Source organism: Engystomops pustulosus, chromosome 5 (genome assembly GCF_040894005.1).
Source record: "Engystomops pustulosus chromosome 5, aEngPut4.maternal, whole genome shotgun sequence".
NCBI classification, from domain to species: Eukaryota; Metazoa; Chordata; class Amphibia; order Anura; family Leptodactylidae; genus Engystomops; species Engystomops pustulosus.
The window spans coordinates 106,971,336-106,994,468 of record NC_092415.1 but is presented as its reverse complement, the minus strand read 5'-3'; the positions used below and the strand labels follow the sequence as shown (position 1 = coordinate 106,994,468).

General features: G+C 41.3%; 1 protein-coding gene across 2 annotated transcripts in view; it reads right to left on the bottom strand.

Annotated features, from left to right (window-relative positions):
* The window catches only part of CTNNAL1 (catenin alpha like 1), a 194,171-nt gene that overhangs the window by 22,743 nt on the left and 148,295 nt on the right, over positions 1-23,133 (bottom strand). For both annotated transcript variants that reach the window (XM_072152805.1, XM_072152806.1), the window contains exon 12: positions 18,945-18,982. In XM_072152805.1, the coding sequence (XP_072008906.1) occupies positions 18,945-18,982 (38 nt within the window). The remainder of the gene's footprint in view (positions 1-18,944; positions 18,983-23,133) is intronic.

Genomic DNA, 23,133 nt, shown 5'->3' with positions numbered 1-23,133 from the left:
GAAGTTTAGTTTCCATCTTTCCCATGCCTCGTGTTGTACGATGAAGGCAGAAAATCTAACGAGGTTGCAACAAACAAATCCACTGAGCTCTGCGTGGTCTGTGGTCTGCCTAGTGGAAGGCAGCAGTAAAATGATTACTTGAAGTGTATAGTCTGCTATTTGAGTATTAAAAGTTAACAGCTTCCCCGCTTTGTAGATCTAAAAATATATAGATCGTGTCACAGGCTGGGATGGAGCCAAGTCTGCATGCTCTGCCCGCGCACACACACTACAGCCCTTTACTGAGAAATCCAGGAGAAAAAGAGCCTCATGGAGCTCCGAAGATGAGTAATCAGTTTTTTTCCCCCCATCAATTCTGTTTTTATTGGTTTTGTACATCAAGGTAAGAGCCTACTATCTCCAAGAAAAGTATGCATACATACACTTCGTTATAAATGGAATGTCACATAGAAAAAGGAATACCCTGTGGAAGATGTCAAAGACAAAGATCACATCAACAATAGGGAATCCACATAACAGGGAGGGATGAGGAATTGTGTCAACGGCAGCATAACCTTGTTGATTGCGAGCTTTAATTATTAATCTGCTACAGTAATCTGTAAAAACATAACTTCTGAATGCCTTAATGGGTCAAGGCGTTAGGGTGCAAAATCCAAGGTTTCCAAACTTTCTCAAAGTGTTCATGAGTGTAAGAAGCCCAGCTGGTTACCAGCACATCGCTCCCCGTCATGCAGGGGTGATGCCTTAGTGGTAAACGGTGTGTGATCATTGATATGTATACAGATGCATAATCACATATCTTATAGAGAGGGGTACAGTATATATCTAATATATAAAGCTGAGAGTGTGTGTGCGCGTCCGCGCGTGTGTGTCTGTGTGCTTGTCCGTCCGTGTGTGTCTGCGCGAATAAAAGTAGAAATGTCATTTGGGGCGCACAGTGAAACCTGTAAAATCCAAACCCACAAGAAAATGGTGCAAATGCATTTTTTCACCTTTTCACTGCATTTGGAATTTTTTTTACCGCTTCCCAGTACATGGCATGGAATACTAAATACTGTCACTATGAAGTGCAATTTGTTACACAGAAAACAAGCCCCCACACAGCTCTTTACGTGTAAAAATAAAAAAAAGTTATAGATTTTTGAAGGTGGTGAGTGAAAAATGGAAAACCGGTCGTTAAGGGGTTAAAAAGGCAGAAGGTGCACAAGAGGATGGCTACCTCTGCTCCTGGGAAAACCTTATATGTGAGTTGCCAATTGCTGTGTGCTATGGTTAGGAAACTGTACAGTAGGTACAATTTCTTGGTAGTGATGAAAATACTGAAATTGTATAGTTAGTGTTTTAATATTTTTTCTGCTTCAAAGAAGCTAATAAAACTGGTTGCTGCCAGTTGCACCCAACTTGACTGGAGTAGACTAACTGTGATGTGCCAAAAAGTGCCCGTCTATCCCAGGAGACAGCGATCCCAGAGCTAATCCTGTTACAAATTGAGGAAGCAGGCACAAAACCCAGAAAGTTGAAAGTCGTCGGTTAAGTCTACTGCTATTGCAAAATCCAACCCTGCAGACATGGAGGAAATTATTAAACAGCTGGTGTAGTCTAACATTCAGCTGCAAATAGCAAGTGGTAAAAAGAGATTTTATGGAACAGATTAAAGTGCTGTCTGAAAGACCTCAAGTTCAAGCACAAACTATCTATGCTAGAAAGAGAGTGCAAGCCTCTCTGCAAAAAGTGACCCCTAAGTGGCAGTGAGGGAGAATCTTCCAGCCGACCAATGGGTGGATACCGTGACTCCATTCCTCAGTAGCGAGTCCAAGAAAGCATACACTCACCGGCTACTTTATTAGGTACATCATGCTAGTAACGGGTTGGACCCCCTTTTGCCTTCAGAACTGCCTCAATTCTTCGTGGCATAGATTCAACAAGGTGCTGGAAGCATTCCTCAGAGATTTTGGTCCATATTGACATGATGGCATCACACAGTTGCCGCAGATTTGTCGGCTGCACATCCATGATGCGAATCTCCCGTTCCACCACATCCCAAAGATGCACTATTGGATTTAGATTTGGTGACTGTGGAGGCCATTTGAGTACAGTGAACTCATTGTCATGTTCAAGAAACCAGTCTGAGATGGTTCCAGCTTTATGACATGGTGCATTATCCTGCTGAAAGTAGCCATCAGATGTTGGGAACATTGTGGTCATAAAGGGATGGACATGGTCAGCAACAATACTCAGGTAGGCTGTGGCGTTGCAACGATGCTCAATTGGTACCAAGGGGCCCAAAGAGTGCCAAGAAAATATTCCCCACACCATGACACCACCACCACCAGCCTGAACCGTTGATACAAGGCTGGATGGATCCATGCTTTCATGTTGTTGACGCCAAATTCTGACCCTACCATCCGAATGTCGCAGCAGAAATCGAGACTCATCAGACCAGGCAACGTTTTTCCAATCTTCTACTGTCCAATTTCGATGAGCTTGTGCAAATTGTAGCCTCAGTTTCCTGTTCTTAGCTGAAAGGAGTGGCACCCGGTGTGGTCTTCTGCTGCTGTAGCCCATCTGCCTCAAAGTTCGACTTAGTGTGCGTTCAGAGATGCTCTTCTGCCTACCTTGGTTGTAACGGGTGGCGATTTGAGTCACTGTTGCCTTTCTATGAGCTCAAACCAGTCTGCCCATTCTCCTCTGACCTCTGGCATCAACAAGGCCTTTCCGCCCACAGAACTGCCGCTCACTGGATGTTTTTTCTTTTTCGGATCATTCTCTGTAAACCCTAGAGATGGTTGTGCGTGAAAATCCCAGTAGATCAGCAGTTTTTGAAATACTCAGACCAGCCCTTCTGGCACCAACAACCATGCCACGTTCAAAGGCACTCAAATCACCTTTCTTCCCCATACTGATGCTCGGTTTGGACTGCAGGACATTGTCTTCACCATGTCTACATGCCTAAATGCACTGAGTTGCCGCCATGTGATTGGCTGATTAGAAATTAAGTGTTAACAAGGACTTGGACAGGTGTACCTAATAAAGTGGCCGGTGAGTGTATTTTGATTTAGTTAAGTATGATGCCACACAATTCACTAAGCGAAAGCCGAAATCCTTGCTAGTCTAGGAGGTACCCAGGCTGTCAGAGCGCAGCAGGTACATACCTGGACATTTCATCTGGATACAAAAGTGGCTGCAGCCTGAGGTCTCTTCAGCATCACAAGTCGTGGAAAGAGTGGTCCTGAACAGATTTATTAGATCCTTACCAGTTCGGATTCAACACTGTGTGGGACAAATGGAGTTTAAAGATGTGGATCAGATAGTGACACTGTTGGATCTATATTTAAAATACAGAGGAAAATCTACATGACATGATGTCTCTACTTTCCAGACAATCGCAAGGAACCAAAAAAACTCTGCACCAGGAAAGATTGTTCCTAATGATAAGAGGGTAAACCAGGCCAAATCTTTGTAGCTAGGCCATCAAGCCCACGTAGCACTAAGCGGCCAATAAGTGGAAAAAAAAAAAACATTTTCTGTTGACAGTGTCAAGGACTGGGTCATGTGACTGCCAACTGTTCCCTCTTGGTTGAGCCTATAGAGTGTGATAGTGGGCTGAGAAAATCCTCGTTTTCTAGACCTGCCTACTCTTTGTTTCTCCAAATATAGAGCGACTTGCCACAGGGTTCCTGAAGAACAATCTGTTAATTCCCAGCTGGAATCCGGTAGTTTGGCGACTCTCGTCAATGCCAACTTGGTGGAAACCAAGAAATGGCAAAACAAGCAGATGGGAGTCAGAGAGTACCCCACTGCTATATCCCTACGCTGTACTGAGGAGACCCAACCAGGTTGAAACAGTGCTGTCTAAAGTTGGGAGTCTGTTCCTTCTGGAATAGATATACTGGTTTGGCTTAATCCAACATGTTATTAGACTTCTTGTAGGTCATACTTGGTGTCCATTTCAAGGTAGCAAAAGGAGGCATGGTTTTCCATTTAAAACCTTGGAAAACATATTTCCATACTTCCCAGAATTCCCTAGTGGAGCATCAATGGCTTTAATTCTCCACACGCCTATAAGGCCGCCTTAATTGGCAAACTCTCTTCTGACTCACCGCTATGGTGTCAGCTGAAACTCTGTGTGGGACAGCAAGCCACGTAGAAGGAGTTTTAAAGTCTTTAACACATAATGTTATTGTTGGATGTGATTTTCCATTATTTTTGCAGCTGTGGGAAATGCTTGAGAGGGGTGTACCTAATGAAAATAAGTCTTGTAGGCCCCCATCCCACTTCGTGATCCTGACCCTGTGCAAGCTGTAAGGGTAACCCTGAGTGAAACAGAGGCTTTTCTCTTAGAGGTGTTTGCTGGAAATATAGAGGAAGATGCTAAAGAAATTGATCAGTCTCCCGAAATAATTTTGGGACAGACCAACGCAGGGATCCTACATTAAATAATGCACGAAAGGATATAAAAGTAATAAATGGGGTACTCAAAGAACACTGGGTGGATAAAATATTTCCCCATTTTTTGATGGAAAAAAAATTTGCTTTACAAAGTGGATGAGGTGGATGGACATACAGTATTGTTGAACAACTTGTGATTCAAAAGAGGTAAAATAATATTTTGACTCTTGCCCAAGGAGTCAGTTACACAACCCTATACTAAACTTTAGGAGTCCCTTAGTGCCCCTGCCAATTATTGAAACTCCCATTGAGAGGAGGATTGCAATGGACCTGGTAGGTCCTCTAAGTCTGCTAGAGGTCACTCTGGTAGTTGTCGATTACCCTACACACTATCCAGAAGCAATTCTTCTAAGGAAGACTTCAGCAAAAATTTTGCAAATGAATGGGTTCACATGTTTAAGGTGATCCCAGAGCTAATCCCGTTACAACAGGAAAACACTAACGCATAGAAGGCGGATTCAATATGTGTGGATTAGGTTTTCTTCCCTGGAGGCAGAAATAAATATTTGAAATAGAAAAACAGAACTTAATATTTGGCACAGAAACCTTTGTTTGCAATAACAGAGTTCAGACATTTCCTGCAGTACAAATCTTGCACATGCTGCCTCTGATATTTTGGCCATTCCTTCCTACACATATTCTCCAGATCTTTCACATTCCTGGTTTCAGTTCAGTTCCCTCCAAAGATTGGGTTCAGGTCTGCAGACTGACTGGTCCACTCCTGGACCTTGAAATGCTTGTTATCGAGCCACTCAGTTACACAGGCTGTGTGTATTGGGTCATGCTGAAAGACCTAGCCATGATCCGTCAATTCTCTTACGGAGGAAAGGAGGTTATTGGCCAAAATCTTGCAATACATGGGCCCATCTATCCTCCATTCAATATGGTAAAGTTGTCTTGCGCAGCACCCCCACAATATGAGGTTTCCACAACCACGATTCAAAATACCATAAAAAATATGCTTCTGGATCATCAAGATTGTCATTGGCATACTTCAATCGGCCGGAGGATGTGCTTGTGTGAGCAAGGGTACTTTGCAAACCCTGCAGGATTTTAACCCATGGCTGTGGTTCCAGCTATCTTCAAGTCATTGACCAGGTACTCATGTAGTTGTGGGATGATTCTTGACCTTTCCCATAAGATCTTCCATGGATACAATAAAAGTAACAAAAGTTGAGGTGTATAATTTCTGAATATTAATCCAATAAGGATTTCCTTTATTCCCCTAGGTATCCCATAAATGGCATAGATGAACGACACATACACCATTTCTTCTCCATATCTGTTAATTGTATTTTCCAGAAACGACATTACCATAAAAAAAAACACTTGTAAAATTCACATAATTTCTGTTTCAATGAGCATACATCACCCTAGATCGGACATCATCAATGGCTTATTTATAATAGATGACTGATGAATTTCTAGTTTGTGTACACAACCCCATCATAGAGCAAAAACGTATTACTAAAAAGAATATTGGACATTACAGGAAGACATTAAAGTTACGATTTTCATTAAGGCATTTTGGACTTAAGGCCCACATTTATCAAAATATAGTGCAAACTGCTTGTGAAGTGTACGACAGATTAATGAAATGCATCACAATGTCTTCAATACTCTGGCACCCCCTGCACTGCTCTGGCCAAATGCAATTTTTTTTTTGTGCACTTGGTTCACTTGGCAGAATTGTGGCGTATGGTCCGACTAAGCACTAACATACACAAACTGTGTAACCATCTGGCACATTTTATAAATACATGTGCAAGCAGTTTGCATATTCTTTCTACTGCAAAGTCAGAAAACTGGCGAAATGCTTTAATAAATGTGGGCCCAAGTTTCCATCCTGAATATCCAAAATACCTCTTTTTTTAGTATTTGAAAATGTGTGAATTGAGTATTGATACTTTCTATTTGTTCAAGAATAGCACGTTTTAGATCTATATTCAAAGAAATGTTGTGCAATAGTAGATTCCGTGGATCTTCCTCTGCTTTATTAGTACTTGTGTTTTTACGGTAGTTTCTTATAGCTGACTTGTGTTAGTTAAGTCATATTCTGACTTTCTAGATGTCTAGACAAATATATTACATTAGAACTCTCACATGAAAACCATCCTTTAATTTGTACCTTGTGTCGGGTGAGATATTTTATCACCTCTAATAATTGAATAATAGTACTGACAGGAGAAACAAGTGCTGCATGAAGATAAAACTGATTATCATCTTGTGTTTCTTCCATTTTCTAATAATTGCACCAATAGTTGTTGTCTTCTCACCAAGCTAGTTGCCTTTTATTATGTAGCCTATCCCAGCCTTGTTCGGGTCTAGGTTTCTGTCCATGTGTCCTTAGACAGCTCTTTGGTCTTGGCCATTGTAGAGACAGGTGCCTAACTTTTATTTCGTGCAATAAAATGTTATTTTAAGATCATACAATATGATTTTCTGGATTTTATTTAGATTCTGTCTGAAAGTTCAAGTATATCTATTCATGATAAAAATTACAGACCTCTCCAGTATTTGAAGGTGGTAAAACTTGCAAAATTTATGGGGAAAATACTTACTTTCCTCATTTATGTAGGTACGATATGGAAACATAGACCATGTGAAGATTAGTAAGTAACAAGAAACAAAGCCTCTGTGACTCAAAGGAAATCTACCATCAAAAATCAAACATGATAAACAAGGGACACTTACTAATAGATCCAAACACTTTGTTATCCATAGAACACGTCTCATCCAACCCCATGCTCTCTCCCTCCTTCCTCTGCGTGTGTAATCTAGCAGCAACAGGAAGTACAGGTGGAGAGGAGACCTGCTCTGCTCATTGTAGCACTGAGGGGCTCTGGAAACACCAACCAAAACCCTTGAGGCTCATTCTAAAAGTTGATTTTAGATTGAAGGAAGCCATGGAGAACAAATATAAGAAAGATCACCAAAGTCATGGTACCAGGATCTACGAGTAAGTGTCCCTGGTTTATCATGATGGATTCTCTTAAAATAAAAAAATAAAATAAAATCAGTAACTTATCCCCTTACCAACATGTGATGTAATAGTACGTCACATGCCGGGTGCATGGAGAGGGCTCACGGGCTGAGCCCTGTCTGTAGCCGGTAAGTCTTTGCTGCATATTGCCAGCACCGATCCTGGGTGTTTTCCCTCTGATCGCCGCCAGCAGCTGCAAAAAGAAGTACCCTAGGGAGTCTGGTAAAGTTAAAAAAAATTTTAATTAAAAAAACCTAAAAACTAAAATCACCCCCCTTTCCCTAGAACTTATACAAATATTAATAAACAGTAAAAATCAAACACGTTCGGTATCGACGCGTCCGAAAAAGCCGGATCAAAATATAACGGTTTTTCACTTCGTTTAACCCTGTAATGGAAAATCGCGTGCAAATTCTATAAAAAGTGATCAAAAAGGTCATAAGTCCTAAAAATAACAGCTCCGTATACCAAAGTATAAAAAAAGTTATTAGCGCCAGAAGATGGCAAAATAGAAAAAAAAATTTTTGTACAGGAGGTTTTAATTTTTGTAAATGTATGAAAACATTATAAAACCTATAAATACCATCATTTTGAAGTGCAATTTGTTACTCAGAAAATAAGCCATAACACAGTTCTGTGCATGGAAAAATTAAAAATGTTATAGATTTTTGAAGGTGGGGAGTGAAAAATGAAAACACAAAAACGAAAAAGGGCTGCAGGGGGGAGGGGTTAAATCAGTGGAGCTTTCTAGGTGATAACTAGAAAGGTTTTGTCTTGGGGAAAAAACATTTTAAAGAACACTATATGCTATAAATCAATATGAAAGCTATGAGTAGTCATATGGGCATTTGACTTTATAAGTAGTTTTTTATTTCCATTTCATCTAGTTATCAGACTTGGCAGGGATGAATGTTCTGTAATCAGAGAGGACAAATGCACGTGATTCCAGATGGCCTGGCTAGCAACATGGCCCTTATTAAAATACACACATTTGTCACAGTTTGAGGACAAGCAAAGGGGATTATTCATCTGTCTAAAGCAAACATGTACTTTCCACATTCAATTGATTTAACTTGCTAATGCTCAAGACCAGTATCAAGAGCAATCTGTAAGACATGTTTTTATACCAGGCATGTTTCCTATTAGGTTATATCTGTTACATGGATGTGGATCTATCATATCACCATCTATTGATACAAAATCAGTGGCAGTGGTAGGGATTTAGCAAGTTCAAAAATTCACAAAATTGGGTTTTGCAAGTGTCTAGGATGATTTGTGCACAGGTTGGTCACATCAGGTAGTAAAGATGGTCACTATTCATCTCCAATAGAAGAGTGTCATAGAAAGTAAAGTGACATCTCAGGGAAGGGCATGCTTTTCATAGAGTTTTCTGGAATCTCACCTAAAATAGTGCAGGTCTGCTCATGTCTGAGTTGCAAAACAGAATAGGAGCTGCTCCATAATTTGCAGCTTAGGCAGTTGGCTCATACATGAGGCAGTGAACCACAGCTGTGTGTATGATCCCAAGCATACTTTGGAGACACTACTTGTCTAGTGCCTCCAACCCTATTGCTTAGGTGTGGTCTGATGCCCTTATCCACACTATACGGCGAACATACTCCATATAATGACAAATAAATTACACCAAGTATAGCTGACAAAAACTTGAGATACATATTTCGCTGTGTTTTTAACACACATCTCCCTGAGCACTAAGCAATTTCTGCTATTGCTGTCCAAACAATCTCTGAAATCCAAAAAGAAAAGTGACTATCTTACAATTGTTCTGTCCGGATATGGGATATTTAGCCCGCCAATGGCAGTTTTGTATAAGAATGTAGAGAACCCCTGGTGCGACAGTGGGTCCATTTTTGTGCAAAAAAATTATGATCCCAATGAAACGCATGGTGTCACGCCCTAATAGTTGAAACACCAACTAGTACAGGACCAAAAAGCATGTTGTACAGGAAGAAGCATCTTGCGCTTCAAATAGTATATTCATAGTCTACTCACGCGTGAATCTAGCAGCTGCCTCCTCAGCTTGTCGCGGCTTTGCCCCTTCCCAAATGCACAGTGAGGCGTCGGAGGCCGCGCACTGCTCAAATGTTCACTGCGCATGACAGCCGCATGCCTCTTAAGTGCATGCACGAGAATTCGGAAAGACAACCAAGTGAGATATCAGAAAGAGGAGTGGAAAGAGGAGGAACCGATGCTGCTAGACTCAAGTGTAAGTATTCACCCAGTCCGATTCGCTGGATTCTCTGCCTGGTTACCAGAGAATCAAGGTTAATTTTCTCCAGTTGTGACTTTCAATCAACTTAGCTTAAAAAAAAAAAAAGTTCCCTTAGACAGTTTCCCATAGAGCCATATATGCCTAATGCTCATTTTTTTCAACCATCGGTGACAGGTTCCCTTTAAAGAAAATCTACCATCAAAATCAAGCACGACAAATCAGGGGCACTTACTTATAGAGCTAAGCACTGTGACTGTTGTAATCTTCTATTTGTTATCCAATTTTAAATGATGCTAATGAGCCTGAAGGGTCATGGAGAGCGTGTCAGCAGAGCCACTCTGAGCTCTAGCTACAAAAGCTGTTACACTGTACAGGAGCGTTTCCCCCTCCCAATGAGAGCCACTTCAAGAACGCAGTGGAGCAACTACTGAAGAGTATAACAGCCTATGAAGCTACAGCACCGAGGGGCTCTGGTAATGCCCCCACAGCACTTCATATGCATTTGCATAATTTGAAAGAGGATTTTAAAAGGAAGGAGGTCATGGATAACAAATATAAGAAGTAGTCACAGTACCCGAATCTATGAGTAAGTGCCCCTGGTTTTTCATACTTCATTTTGATGGTAGATTTCTTTTAACCTCTTTGTGCCCACCCCATTAACCAGTTTGATGTCTTTGAGGACTGGAGCTGGTTTCTCTGCAGTTGGCATCTACAGGGAGGGAAGCACTATTGTTGTGATGGGTAATTTTGCCATGCGATGTCATCTCCTGATTTTATCTGGAGGCTTTTTCTTACCGTTACAACTGAAAAGTAGATCAATGACGACGTCTCATAAGTATGAAAATATTGTGATGTCTAGGACATGTACGTAGCACAATGTAAAGACATGTATATTATAAAGTATGTATGTTTATGCTGTGCAGTATACATAGCCTAGCTGTGCAGTATACATAGCCTGGTTAATGTTTTGTAATGGATTTGTCTTTGCCTAATCATGTGCACACACTGTACATTTATGCTATGTCTACAGTATACCATTACAATCCATACAGGCCTCTCCTGTATACATACTGCCACTCATTGATACATGCAATGCAATGACATCACACATCATTGTGTCGCATGCACCTGGGAACTGATCTGGATCTGCAGTCCACATCCATCCCATAGTTTAAAGGAACGCATTCATTATCTCATACGCTGCAGAAAGCCTGCAGTCTGTGAGAGGTAAGTAATTACATTTTTTTTTGTTTGGCTGCTGGAGGCACTGCAATTATGATCCTTTGCAGATACACTGCAGCTTTCTAGCCACTGCGGGGACACTGTTGCTATGTATTAGCTATTGTGGGCTACCTGTGACAGTGATTGGGCACTGTTACTATATAAGCCTCTGTGGGGGCCCTGTGATTATAATGGCTGCTGTGGGGGCATTATTACTATGCTATACTATACTATTACTGTGCCAATTACTATTGGCTACTTTAGGGTCAAAATGGTGAACTCAAAGAGAGCCAAGCTAAGATCTTTGGGATGAACACCACTTGTCAATTGAAAAAGACTGTCTCAACACAGGCAGCAGTAGTAATTGCTCTATAATTTGAGGCGCAGTCAGTTAGCATGTTCTTGGTCGAGGTAAGGCACAGTTCTGCATCATCTCCCCTGTGCTGTGACTTTGTTATTTTCTCCTGAGGGGTAACTAGATGGAGATAGTCTTATATTAGGCTAGATTTATTGTCTGTACTATACTGCTTAATCTTTAATACTTCAGATCATTAAAAATCTTTAGAATGTTGGGGAGACAACAATCTCTTTACAGCCCAGGGCAAATCATAGACAAACTATTCATTTGCGCCTTGATGACCAAGGCCTATTTTTCAAAACCAGTGTCCCTTTATCGTGTTATAACTTTAAAAAGGCTTTAACTTACCAAAGTGCTTTTTGAGTTTTTTCTGTTACATTTTGTACTTCATAAGAGTGGGAAATTTTGGTTGATATATTTAACATTTATTTATGAAAAAAGGTGAATTTGACAAACATTTTGAGAAAAAAAAAGCTATTTTCAAACTTCAAAATGTTCTGGTTTTAACCTCTTGTCCTCTGATGGGCTTTTTCCATTTTACTTTGTTGATCATTCCCCACTTTTAAAAATCAATTACTTTTTTATTTTTCCAATGAGGGCTTATTTTCTGCATAACAAATCGCACTTCCTTGTGACGGTATTTTATAGTCCATCCCTTTTACTGGAAAGCGGAAATTCTATATTCTTTGCTTTGGTATGATAACAGGGATGCCAAATTTATATAGGTTTTATTAGGTGTTAATGGATTTTACTACAAATTTAAAACATTTACCATAGTCTAACTTTTTCATACGTAGGAGTACGGAGTTGGCCAAGGTGTCATTTTTCCGGGATGAGCTGACATTTTTATTGCTACCATCCTGGGGACTGTGCGACCTTTAGATCACTTTTTATTATGTTTTGTATGTGTTGCGAAACAGCAAAAAGTAGCGATTCGGACATTTGAGCGCATTTTTCCGTTACCGGGTTCAGCGTTAGGAATAACCGTTTTTATATATTTACAGATTGGACATTTTGGGACGCGGTGATACCTAAAATGTTGTGTTTTTTTTACTTTTTCCAATTTATTTTAATTATTGTTTTATATGGGTTAGGGGCTTTTGGGACATTTTAATTAATTTTATTTTTCATTTCTATGAATTTTTTTTTTTTTTTTTTAAATCAAAGCATTTTTATTAAAGATTTTGTAATTTTTTCCACAAATAGTACATTTACACATTACAAACCGATTGGCCAGTATAACAACTGGCAAGACAGACATCACATAACACATTCCCCGACCCCCCCCCCCCAGCCGGTCGCAGCCAGCTAACTCACCTTCCCATCCCCCAGTCCGGTGTCCTCCCTATATTCCCCTACAGCCAATATTGAGCCATCCTAATTCTAGACTTATTATTATTATTATGGATTTCTAGTACTTGCACTGGCTAGCAGATATGGTAGACCCTGTCTAATGGACACTAATGCTCCTGATGGAAGGCCTGGTTGGTCTAGCCATCGACCCCATATTTTCTCGAATTTTCTTTTAAAGCTTTTCGTTTTAAATACACTCCATACTCCAGACGTATAATATTATTCATTCTGTTTTTATATTCCCTTAAGGTGGGAGGAGTACTTCTGATCCAGTGAAACAGTATTTCTTTACGTGCCTGATATAGTGCCCTCTGAATCCCTAATGATGCAGAATTGTCCGTCATCTGGTCTGTCGGTATACCTAACAGGCACAGTTTAGGAGCTGCGGCTAACTGAATTTGAAATACCTGTTGCAGCAGGCTTAGGACCCCTCTCCAGTAGTCCTCTAATTCTCCACATCGCCCATAACATATGCATTAGGTGGGCGCCTGGATGTTGACACCTTGGGCAATTAGATTCGGATATCATCCCATATTTATGTAGCATAGCCGGAGTCCTATATACTCTGTAGAGCATAAACAATTGCGACATACGTTGTCCCTCACTGGGAGACAGCAGGGGCACTACTAATATAAAGGACTTGGGGCATAAAAATCATTTTGACTAAGTTTCCCCTACCTATAGGGGACATAGGCAGTTTACACCACGTATTAGTTTTACTTCTAATCCGGGGAAGAATTGGGTCTAAATTATCGGTCAAATAATAAATAGGCCTGCTCGTTATTTGCACTCCTAAGTACTTGAAAGAACTGACCACTTGTAATTGGGCTGCTACTCCTTGGACCTCAGGGGTTACTTCTACCAGGGGTAGAATTGCGGATTTGCTCCAGTTTATCTGGAATCCAGAGTACGTTCCAAAGTCTTGTATCAACTCCATAATGGGTTCAATAGATCTCTCCAAGCTCCCAACATATAATAGGAGATCATCCGCATATAGAGATATGCGCTCTTCCCTAGATGCTCCTGGGAATCTCACTACATGTGGAGAGGAACGCACCAGGCATGCCAGTGGTTCCACCGCTATTGCAAACAACAGGGGTGAGAGGGGGCACCCCTGTCTGGTCCCCCTCCCTAAACTAAAGCTCTCTGTTATTCCCCCATTTATTCTTGGTCTCGCTTTGGGGTTAGAATACAGTAGTCTGACCTACTTTATATACTCAGGGCCGAAACCCATATGTCCAAGCACAGCCCATAGATATTCCCACTCAAGGCTGTCAAAAGCTTTGGCAGCATTGAGTGAGAGAACTGCGCCCCCCCCCCCCCTCCTGGCCATCTGGGCCTGCAGATTCAGGTACAGTCGTCTTATATTAATTGCAGTTGATCTATTCGGCATAAAGCCAGACTGGTCTGCATCAATTAATTCGGAGATGACTTTAGTGAGTCGGTTGGCCAATACTTTTGCTAGAATCTTAACATCAACCGACAATAGGGAAATTGGCCTGTACGACTCAGGGAGCTTGGGATCTTTACCCGGCTTGGGTATAAGGACAATAATGGCTTCCCTCATAGAATCAGGTAATTCTCCCTTCTCCCTTGCGTCCATTAGGGTCTCAAATAATTTGGGCAGTAGGAGATCTTTATATTTCTTAAATACCTCTCCCGGCAGGCCGTCTATCCCCGGGGCTTTTTCATTGGGAAAAGTGCCCAGTGCTTCTTCCAATTCTACAAGCGACAGGGGTTGATCTAAAGTGTCCCTTAGTTCTGCCGTTAATCGTGGCATAGCCACCCTATCTAATAAGAGTCCCATGTCCTTACCTTCTGGTAGCAGCCTGGACTTATACAAATTGCTATAGAATTCTAGCATCACCCTACTAATACCCACATTATCGTCATGCAAAGTACCATCAGGCCCATTTAATTCTTTGATAAAGGGAGACCCATCCTGACTTTTCACTATTGTTGCCAAAAGATGCACCGCACCTTCTCCTTGTTCAAAATATTTTTGCCTCACAAAGAAACGTTTATTATCAGCCACCTGAATCATATGCTCTTCTAACAGTTTTTGGGCTTCCTTCCAGTTTTTATTATTCTGTTCAGTGGGGGCAGCTATATAATCTTTTTTTAATAGTGACTACTCTGTTTCTCAGGGCCGCAGTCAGTTCTCTTCCCCTGGCCTTGTGTCTATTAATATGTGTTTTGTACAACTCTCTAATATGCACCTTCAGGGCCTCCCATATAAATGACTGTGGTGCAGTACCCATATTCATATCATAGAACTCCTCCATGGGGAGAGCCAATCCTCCCCCACTGGCCACTAATTGAATCCAAAACGGATTTAGCTTCCAGAAGCTCCGCCGCTATCTGTTAGTGGCACCTAAATTGAGCCACACCAGTAGGGAAGAATGGTCCGAAATGGATCTTGGTAGATATTCTACCTTACCCACCAAAGCTAGTACATCCGGAGTACCCAGCAGAAGGTCAATTCGAGAAAGAGTACCAAAGGAGCTGGAATAACATGAGTACTGTAATGTGCGTGGATTCCTTGTCCGCCATATATCACACCACCCCACTTCCTCCATTAGTTTGGCAAGGCTAGTTGGCCCCGAAAGATAGCCATCTCCCGCTGCTCGGAAACTATCCAGGACTGGATTTAAACAATTATTATAGTCTCCTACAGCTAGTATAGGTACCTGAGGCAAATCCGATATAAAATTAATGATTTTTTTTCAGAGCTTCACAGGTATTAGGGGGGGGGGGGGTATATATACAAAAGCCAGAATTAGATGCACTCGAAATACTGAGCAGTGTAGACACACGGATCTATCTATAAAGGATCCAAAGCATTCAAAGGGGACAGATTTAGGGATTAACACACTGACCCCTCTCGCATGAGTGGAATATTTAGAGTGAAAGGATTGGGCTATCCACGCCCTGTTAATAAGATGCGTATTTTCCACTGTAAAGTGCGTCTCAAGGAGCCCAATTATTGCTGGACTATGACTCTTTGCTTCAGCTAGCACTGCATATCTTTTATTTGAATCCCCCATTCATCTAATGTTCCATGCAACGACGTTTACTTTATCATCCATGGTCTAAATGTAAAAATAAATTGAGAGAAACGTTGTACACCATTCCCTTTGGCTGTGCATCATTCCCTAGCAAGTGACACCGGACTGGCCCTCCCCCCCTCCCACATAGACCCCAAATACAAACATTAATAACCATAGATATTATGAAAAACACACTTCCCTGATGAGAAGTAAGGGCATATATTTAATAACTGCCCCTGACCCTTCACATTAATCTAGCAATGCAAAAAAGAAAAACCTAACCAGAATGTTCCTCGCTTCCTGCAACTTGTAAAAAAAAAAGGAGAACAAATACCGTCCTTCATACCACCGCTAATCAGCCACCTGCAGCAATGTGTGCTCGGATTCTTATTTCAGCATTGTCGAGTCACTGAACCGCCGCTTACGGATTTTCAAACATATGTACCTCTCCCAAAGCCACCACTCTCAGACGGGCCGGAAAAATCATCGCATATGGCACTTGTAGGTTGCGCAATTGCTTTTTAACATCCAGAAATTGGGCACGACGTTTCTGCACCCCTGCAGAGAAATCCGTAAAGATCGAGATCCTTTTCCCTTCTATAGTAAGCTCTTCATGGTCTCTTGCCTTCCGCAATATGCTGTCCCGGTCTCGAAAATGTAGGATTTTAATCAGAATTGGACGCGGAGGTGCCCCCGGAATGGGTGGTCTTGATGGCAGAAATCCGCAGGTCGGTTTCCTTCTGCCTTTTCCAGTACCCCCACCAAGCGGAGATTGTTTTGTCTCAATCTGTTCTCAATATCCTCCGTTTTATCCATAAGCATGGAGACATTATTACTCATTCTCTGCATATCACGCTTCACTGGAGCCATCTGCTCCTCAATCTCATTAACCCGATCCTCCACAGCATGCACTCTGCGGATATCATGGCGGATTATTGAAATGTCCACAGTTAGGCTACCAAAGTTGGAATTCATGGTAAGCAAGGCTGAGCCATAGTGAGATATAGCTGAAAAGGTGGGTTCATCAGTAGTATCTTGTAAGCCTTGTAGAGCCATATCCTAACTACATGTGAGAGGCCCTCTGGGGATATATGGCTGCGCACTTGTTACCGGAGTATCTTGCATCATAGCCTGAAGAAAAACCATGCTTGATAATGCCTTGATTGAATTGGCGAAACGTCGCACACTTTTTGGTGGAATAAACTTTTTTCTTCAGAATTACCGGAGTGCTGCTTCTCAATCGTATTTCTATATGCATTGGGGTTGATGCCAGACCTCTTAAGAAGACCTGCACCCGATTTTTGATATATGCACGGTGCCGCTCAGAAACTCAAATTGTTTGCATCATAGCCTGTTGTTCCTCCCCTATCACCGGGGATCCATGCTTGGGCCTGGATTGTTGCCGTTTGGGGGGATCTGAGGATCAGGCACCTCACTCTCTGCCGCCCTCAGGCCTGCGACTGACCTGGCGTACTTTTCAAGACGGGCCGCCACTTCCTGGACCCTGACAGGGTTCGCGGCGCCATTTTTCTTTTGCGGCGTGACTAGGCCGCTTCTTCCCCCGTCTTTCTCCTTTGCCGTTCTGCTCCCCCGGTGACTTTTCCTCTGCGGCTCCGGTGGCTTAATAGCACGCTAAGAGTGATTGCTGGGTGTCAGCGGAGATGAAGGCAGGATAATTGCCGGATCCGTCGCAGTAGCTCAGGAGCGCACGCCTGCTCACATGAACGGTCAGGCCACGCCCCCCTTCTATGAATTTTTGGAGTTTTTACTTTTTATTTTCACATTACTATCATATGAACTAGTGATCATGTGACTGCAGTACCATGTATTGCAGTGCATTAGAAATGTCAGCCTATGCATCTTGGCTGGGCCAAGCAGGTAGATGCCGAAGGCTGCTCGGTACTGAAGACGGCACTCTGCGATCGAATCGCGGGGTGCCGGGAGGAGAGGGAGCCCCATGCCTCCGCAGCATCGAACACAGCATTGACCGTTGGATCAAAGGGGTTAACAGCTGGAACGGAGTTACGATCCAGACTGTAAGAGCAGGATCCCGACTGCCGCTGGGGCACTGTTCCTCCTTGCACGTGGGGGCTGTCCTTAGGTTAGGCTGAGTGAGAAACCCGTCGGCCTAGCCTAAAGCACCTTAGTGACCGACAGAGAAATCCGTATGGGTAGTCACTAAGGGGTTAATAAAGTATAACAAACACTACTACCATCTGCACTGTTGATTTATAAAAGTTTGTTAAAGGTTTAGCTACACTTTAAGGGCATCTATAAACTCCCCTCAACTATTGTGTTTTTAATACCTTAAAAAATAAAAATGTCTGTTTATCATCAGACTTTCACATTTTGAATTTTAGGATTCAACTAAATATTTCATATCCCATTGTTAAATTGAAATTTAGACCAGATTGCTTCTGAAAAATAATGCAATATTTCTGTACTTCTCTACACAGTATATATAGTATACGGCACCGCAATTACATTCTGCCTTTGATTTGCTATGACAAGTTTTCGGTGATTTGGACCAGCGCCAATACACTTTTTGTCCATGCACCCCAATGGTTTATCTATCACTGTAAACTGTGGCCATGATCTAAGAGGTTAACCTTCATGTGGATGATACAATATAGCTGACAAAGAGTATGGAGAAGGATCAGCTTCTGAATCTTCTACATACCCAATACGATTAGCATGATAAAAAGTACAGTACTTATCAGGGATAGGTTTATCCATGTGCAAAGTACATAGTCCATGCACTAAAGGTGTGCTCTGAGCATCTAAAGTATCATTTCCTGTGCCCACTCCCTCACTATCCTCTCCTCCTAGCACCACAAGTCCCTGACCATGATAGGTCAAAAAGCTGACAATGAAATCTGCATGTGGGTGCTACTGTGGTAATTTAGGAATTGGTTGCAGGATTTTACTATTAGAATAGGAGGTTTACAATAGCTATGGACAGGACATCGAGGGATGGGAAGGGTATGTTACATGCCCTAAAAGATTTGAGGTGAAGCAACAACCTAAGGATCAAAAGTAAAAAAAAAATCTGCCAACACATACAAAAGGAACAGGAAGTTTTATTTTGAAACAGGGCTATGAACTGATGAACAGTGTACACTGTTACCAGGAATTCTTATAACCGAGCTATAAAATATAGAAACCATAACCTGAATATGTGCCTGCTTTCACTGCATTCCATGAATTATTATCATTGAGTTACAAATCTTATGTGAGCATACGCCAGAGCAACTAGCAAAATCATTTGCATTATACCAAAGACATCAAAGTACTTACCCCTGGCCTTGGCAGACTCAGGTAGGCACGCCTATCTCCTGTTGAAATACAAAGAGAGACATATATATGGTAGTTATCCTTAGTGAGGTGTTGCTGTTAAAAATGTACAGTATGCTTTTCTTTCTCACACCTACTCATATTCATGCTAAGTACAGGCGTTCCCCTACTTAAGAACACTCGACTTACATACGACCCCTAGTTATAAACGGACCTCTGGATATTGGTAATTTATTTTACTTTAGTCCTAAGCTACAATAAACAGCTATAACAGTTATCAAATGTGTCTGTAATGAAGCTTTAGTATTAATATTGATTCTTATGACAACCCAACAATTTTAAAATCCAATTGTCACAGAGACCAAAAAAGTTCTGGCTGGGTTACAATGATAAAATATACAGTTCCGACTTACATACAAACTCAACTTAAGAACAAACATACAGACCCTATCTTGTATGTAACCCGGGGACTGCCTGTATACAGGGTGCATCAGTCAGTCCCACTGGGCTATAGTTACAGACGCTCTGTTGAGTGCTGTGCAAAATAGGTCAAAGCTGTATTGTAAGAGTAATACATAGCCTATTTTCCCAAGCGTTTACTGGTACCATAATGGATGTTCTGATGCCCGCTCGGCAAGCAGCGAAAGTGAGACATTTCTGTTAAAATATAAAGAGGACTAATGTGAGGTATAACTTTCTAAAATATAGAAATTACCATTCGTAATATATTAGTTATATGTGGTATTTTATCTCTTATACCAATATAATGTAAAATTAATAGCGTTAATGCGTATGATGAGTCTTATGGTTTTATGCTTAAAATAATGAGTGAAATGAAATACTTCATGTGAAACAGTGGGACGTGGGTTAATAATCGATGTGTTGATGGAATGAAAATAGTTTGGTCTTCTGCACATGAACCCAGAAAAATCGTGTTCTTCCTCTAATAATAAGAAATACCACAAAGCAAGAATCACATAAAAGTATAAAATATTGCCACCAAATTATTCATTATAATAACTTGAGCGCAGGGGCAGCTCAGTTAGAATGTTCCAGTGCCTTCAATTCAATAGAACCAGATAGCTTGAGAAAAAAAAAAAAATGAGCAAATCGACACCACCCTAACCAATTGGACCTATGACTACCTAATAAATCGACCACAGGACACCCAAATAGGGAATATCCGCTCCAACAAAATCAGCAAGCACCACAAGGGACAGTACTGTCCCCTTTACTCTTCACCCTCTACACATCAGAGTTCAGATACAACTGTCTCCAGCCACCTCAAAATATTCTCGGATGATTCTGTAATTGTTGGCAGAATCAATGAGGGCAATGACAATGAATACAGGAACACCATCTGTGACTTTGTGAAGTCGAACAAAAGCAACAACCCTGTTAAAAATGTTGATAAGTCCAAGGAGATGGTCATCACCTACAAGTATCTGGGGTGCACATTCAGGACAGGCTGGAATGGAGGACCAACATCAAGATATGTACCAAAGTGATGGCCAGGCTGCAACTTGTTGAGGAAGCTGCGGTCATTCCAAATCTGTACGTTAATATTAAAAAAAATTTATGAAACAATGATGGCAATCATACTTTTCTACGTGGTTGTCTGTTGGGGAGGCGGCCTAAACTGTAAAGAAAAGAACCAGTTCAAAAAACTCATCCGTAGAGCCCAGAGCACTATTGGGGAAGTGCTGCGTCCGTGGGAAGAAGTCTTGAAAAACAGGTGCCTAAGTAAATTAGACACCATCGTGGGGAAAGGCACTCACCCACTACATTACATACTTCTACAGCAACAGAGTGCCATCAGCCACCACTACCGTCAGGTAGGTTCCACAATTGATTCATCCAGAAAGCAATATAACGGGATTAATAAAGATTTATTCTATTCTGTAAAGAAAATACATCTTAGGTTTATATCAAGAAAGCCCAAAAATGGCATGTGTGCAGATAAATGAGCAAATGTTCACATGTGGGTTCAGGCTTCTGTTTTGCAGTCTCTGTTTAGTGTTTGCATTTCCCCCTTTCAATAGGGGTTCTGTGATTTGAGCGAATAGTTGGACATGAACGGATGCAATTTTTTTTTCTGTCTAAAGTAAATGAAGGTTAACAGAAGACTACTTTTTATGTCCTATTTTTACATCGTTTTGTACAGATTATGGATGGTCTTAACTTGTATCAGTTTCTATCATCAGTTAATCCATCCATTATTTTATAATGTGAATGCTCCGATTTTACATTTCAGAGTTTCAATATTTCCTCCAGTAGCCAAAGCAGAGTAATTTAAAAAAAAAAAAGACAGATGACTACATACCTCCCAACATTTCTGGAAGGGAAAAAGGGACAAATTGGCGGCACATGTAGCCACACAACCAGTGGATAGGAGCTCTGCGCTGTGTCTCTGTGGCAGTTGAACTGCAAATGGTCTGGGGGTCGAATCCCGGGCTGGGCAAAAATTTATTTAATTGAACCTTGGGTCTGAGGAAGCCCTAGGTAGACACCATATATGGACAGATGGTGATCTGAACCAGATGACGTGTTCCCTGCTCTCCACTAACCCTACACTTCTCTCAAAAGGATTCCCTCCCGATGTCTGTAGAAGCCATTTAGTACTATGAGTTCTGGCTTTCAAAGTTTTTACACAGACACAGGACAACCCCAGACAGTGCGGGACCTGGAGGGAATATCCGTGACAATCTCCCAGCTGCCCGTGACACGGGGCAGAGGTAAAAAAAAAAAAACAGGACTGTCCCAGCCAATTCGGGACGGTTGGGAGCTATGTGACTATAATGAGAATAAATAATGAGAACCAAAAACTGACTCAGCAAGGTATAGGATTTTTGAGTGGATCTGTTAAATGTATCCTTTACAGAAAACATACTTTGCTATTAATGGATTTTACCAGACATCGCTTTAAATTACATTTCAATAAAAAAAAAATAAAATCAAATGGTAGCCTGAATGCCAATACTTGCCACAATGTATCAAGTAACATTCAGTAGTGGAAAACATTTTAAAAATTATTTTTGTCATATTTTATCGATGGCATTTGCTAAATAATGAAATCCATGCTTTCATAAATCCCAATGCCCACATCCATTTATCTATATTTATTTATGAGATGACCATACCACTCTACCATTTCTAAAAAGAAAAAACTCACCGATCATCTTGAAACACCAGACATCCTGACCCTGCGGTCCAGACTGCTTTTTACCCCTGATGAAGCTTTATAGCAAAGTTTTATTACCTATGTGTTGTTTCCATCCATAAAAGTGTGTTACTGAAATTGTGTGGGGTCACCTCTAATGTACTGTTTGGCATTTATCCCTATAGAATACTTACCATTCATACACTTACAAGGTCTTTTTCTTTGTTCTTTATGTACCTATTTGCTTGAGATGCGGTTTTGAGTTCTCTCTTCACCCATTTTTTGTATACCAGACTGCTTTTTATAAGTTTTTTTTTTTAGGTGATCCAGTGTGTCAAGCTTAGCAAAGACCACCGCCAGGATCAAGATGAAGCGGAGAGTCGGTTAGGTGGTTTTTACTTTTTAGATGTGGTATATTTCCTTTAAACATACTACACTTTGCCACCTCTATGCTTAAAAAAGCCTGTTTATTTTCTCAGTGCTTTGCTTTCAAGCCCATGATGCTAGAAGCACACAACTCCTGGACTATTTGGAGACCTATACATCCTTGTTCGGGTTGCTACCGTTTTATTTTATCCCTTAAATGCATTATAGTGTATATGTACATTATAAAGCTGTAAAGTAGGTAGGAAGAGAGCTGAGCCCTCTTCATACATGGTGGGTGTTTGCTACACAGCAAACACCTGTCAGTAATTCCAGCAAGTGGTTCCGGTACAGATTATGGATGTTAGCCATTTAACTGCAAGACATTGGTGACCGTTAAATGCAGGCAGCATGTGGGCTTCACCATCATGGATTGGATTGTCTCTCCCCCTGAGATCATTGGGGAATGAGGATACATTCTCATAAAAGCTTGGACAGTCCAGAACCTGTCATTCGGTGAGATCTACATTCTCCATATACTGCAAAGAAGGAAAATGCGGGGTCGAGTAGTGAGACGCGCTACGTCCAAAGTAAAGTCATTAAGGGTTTTATTAGAATTGTGACAACGCGTTTCAACACCCTAATGGCATCTTCATCAGGTCAAAAACT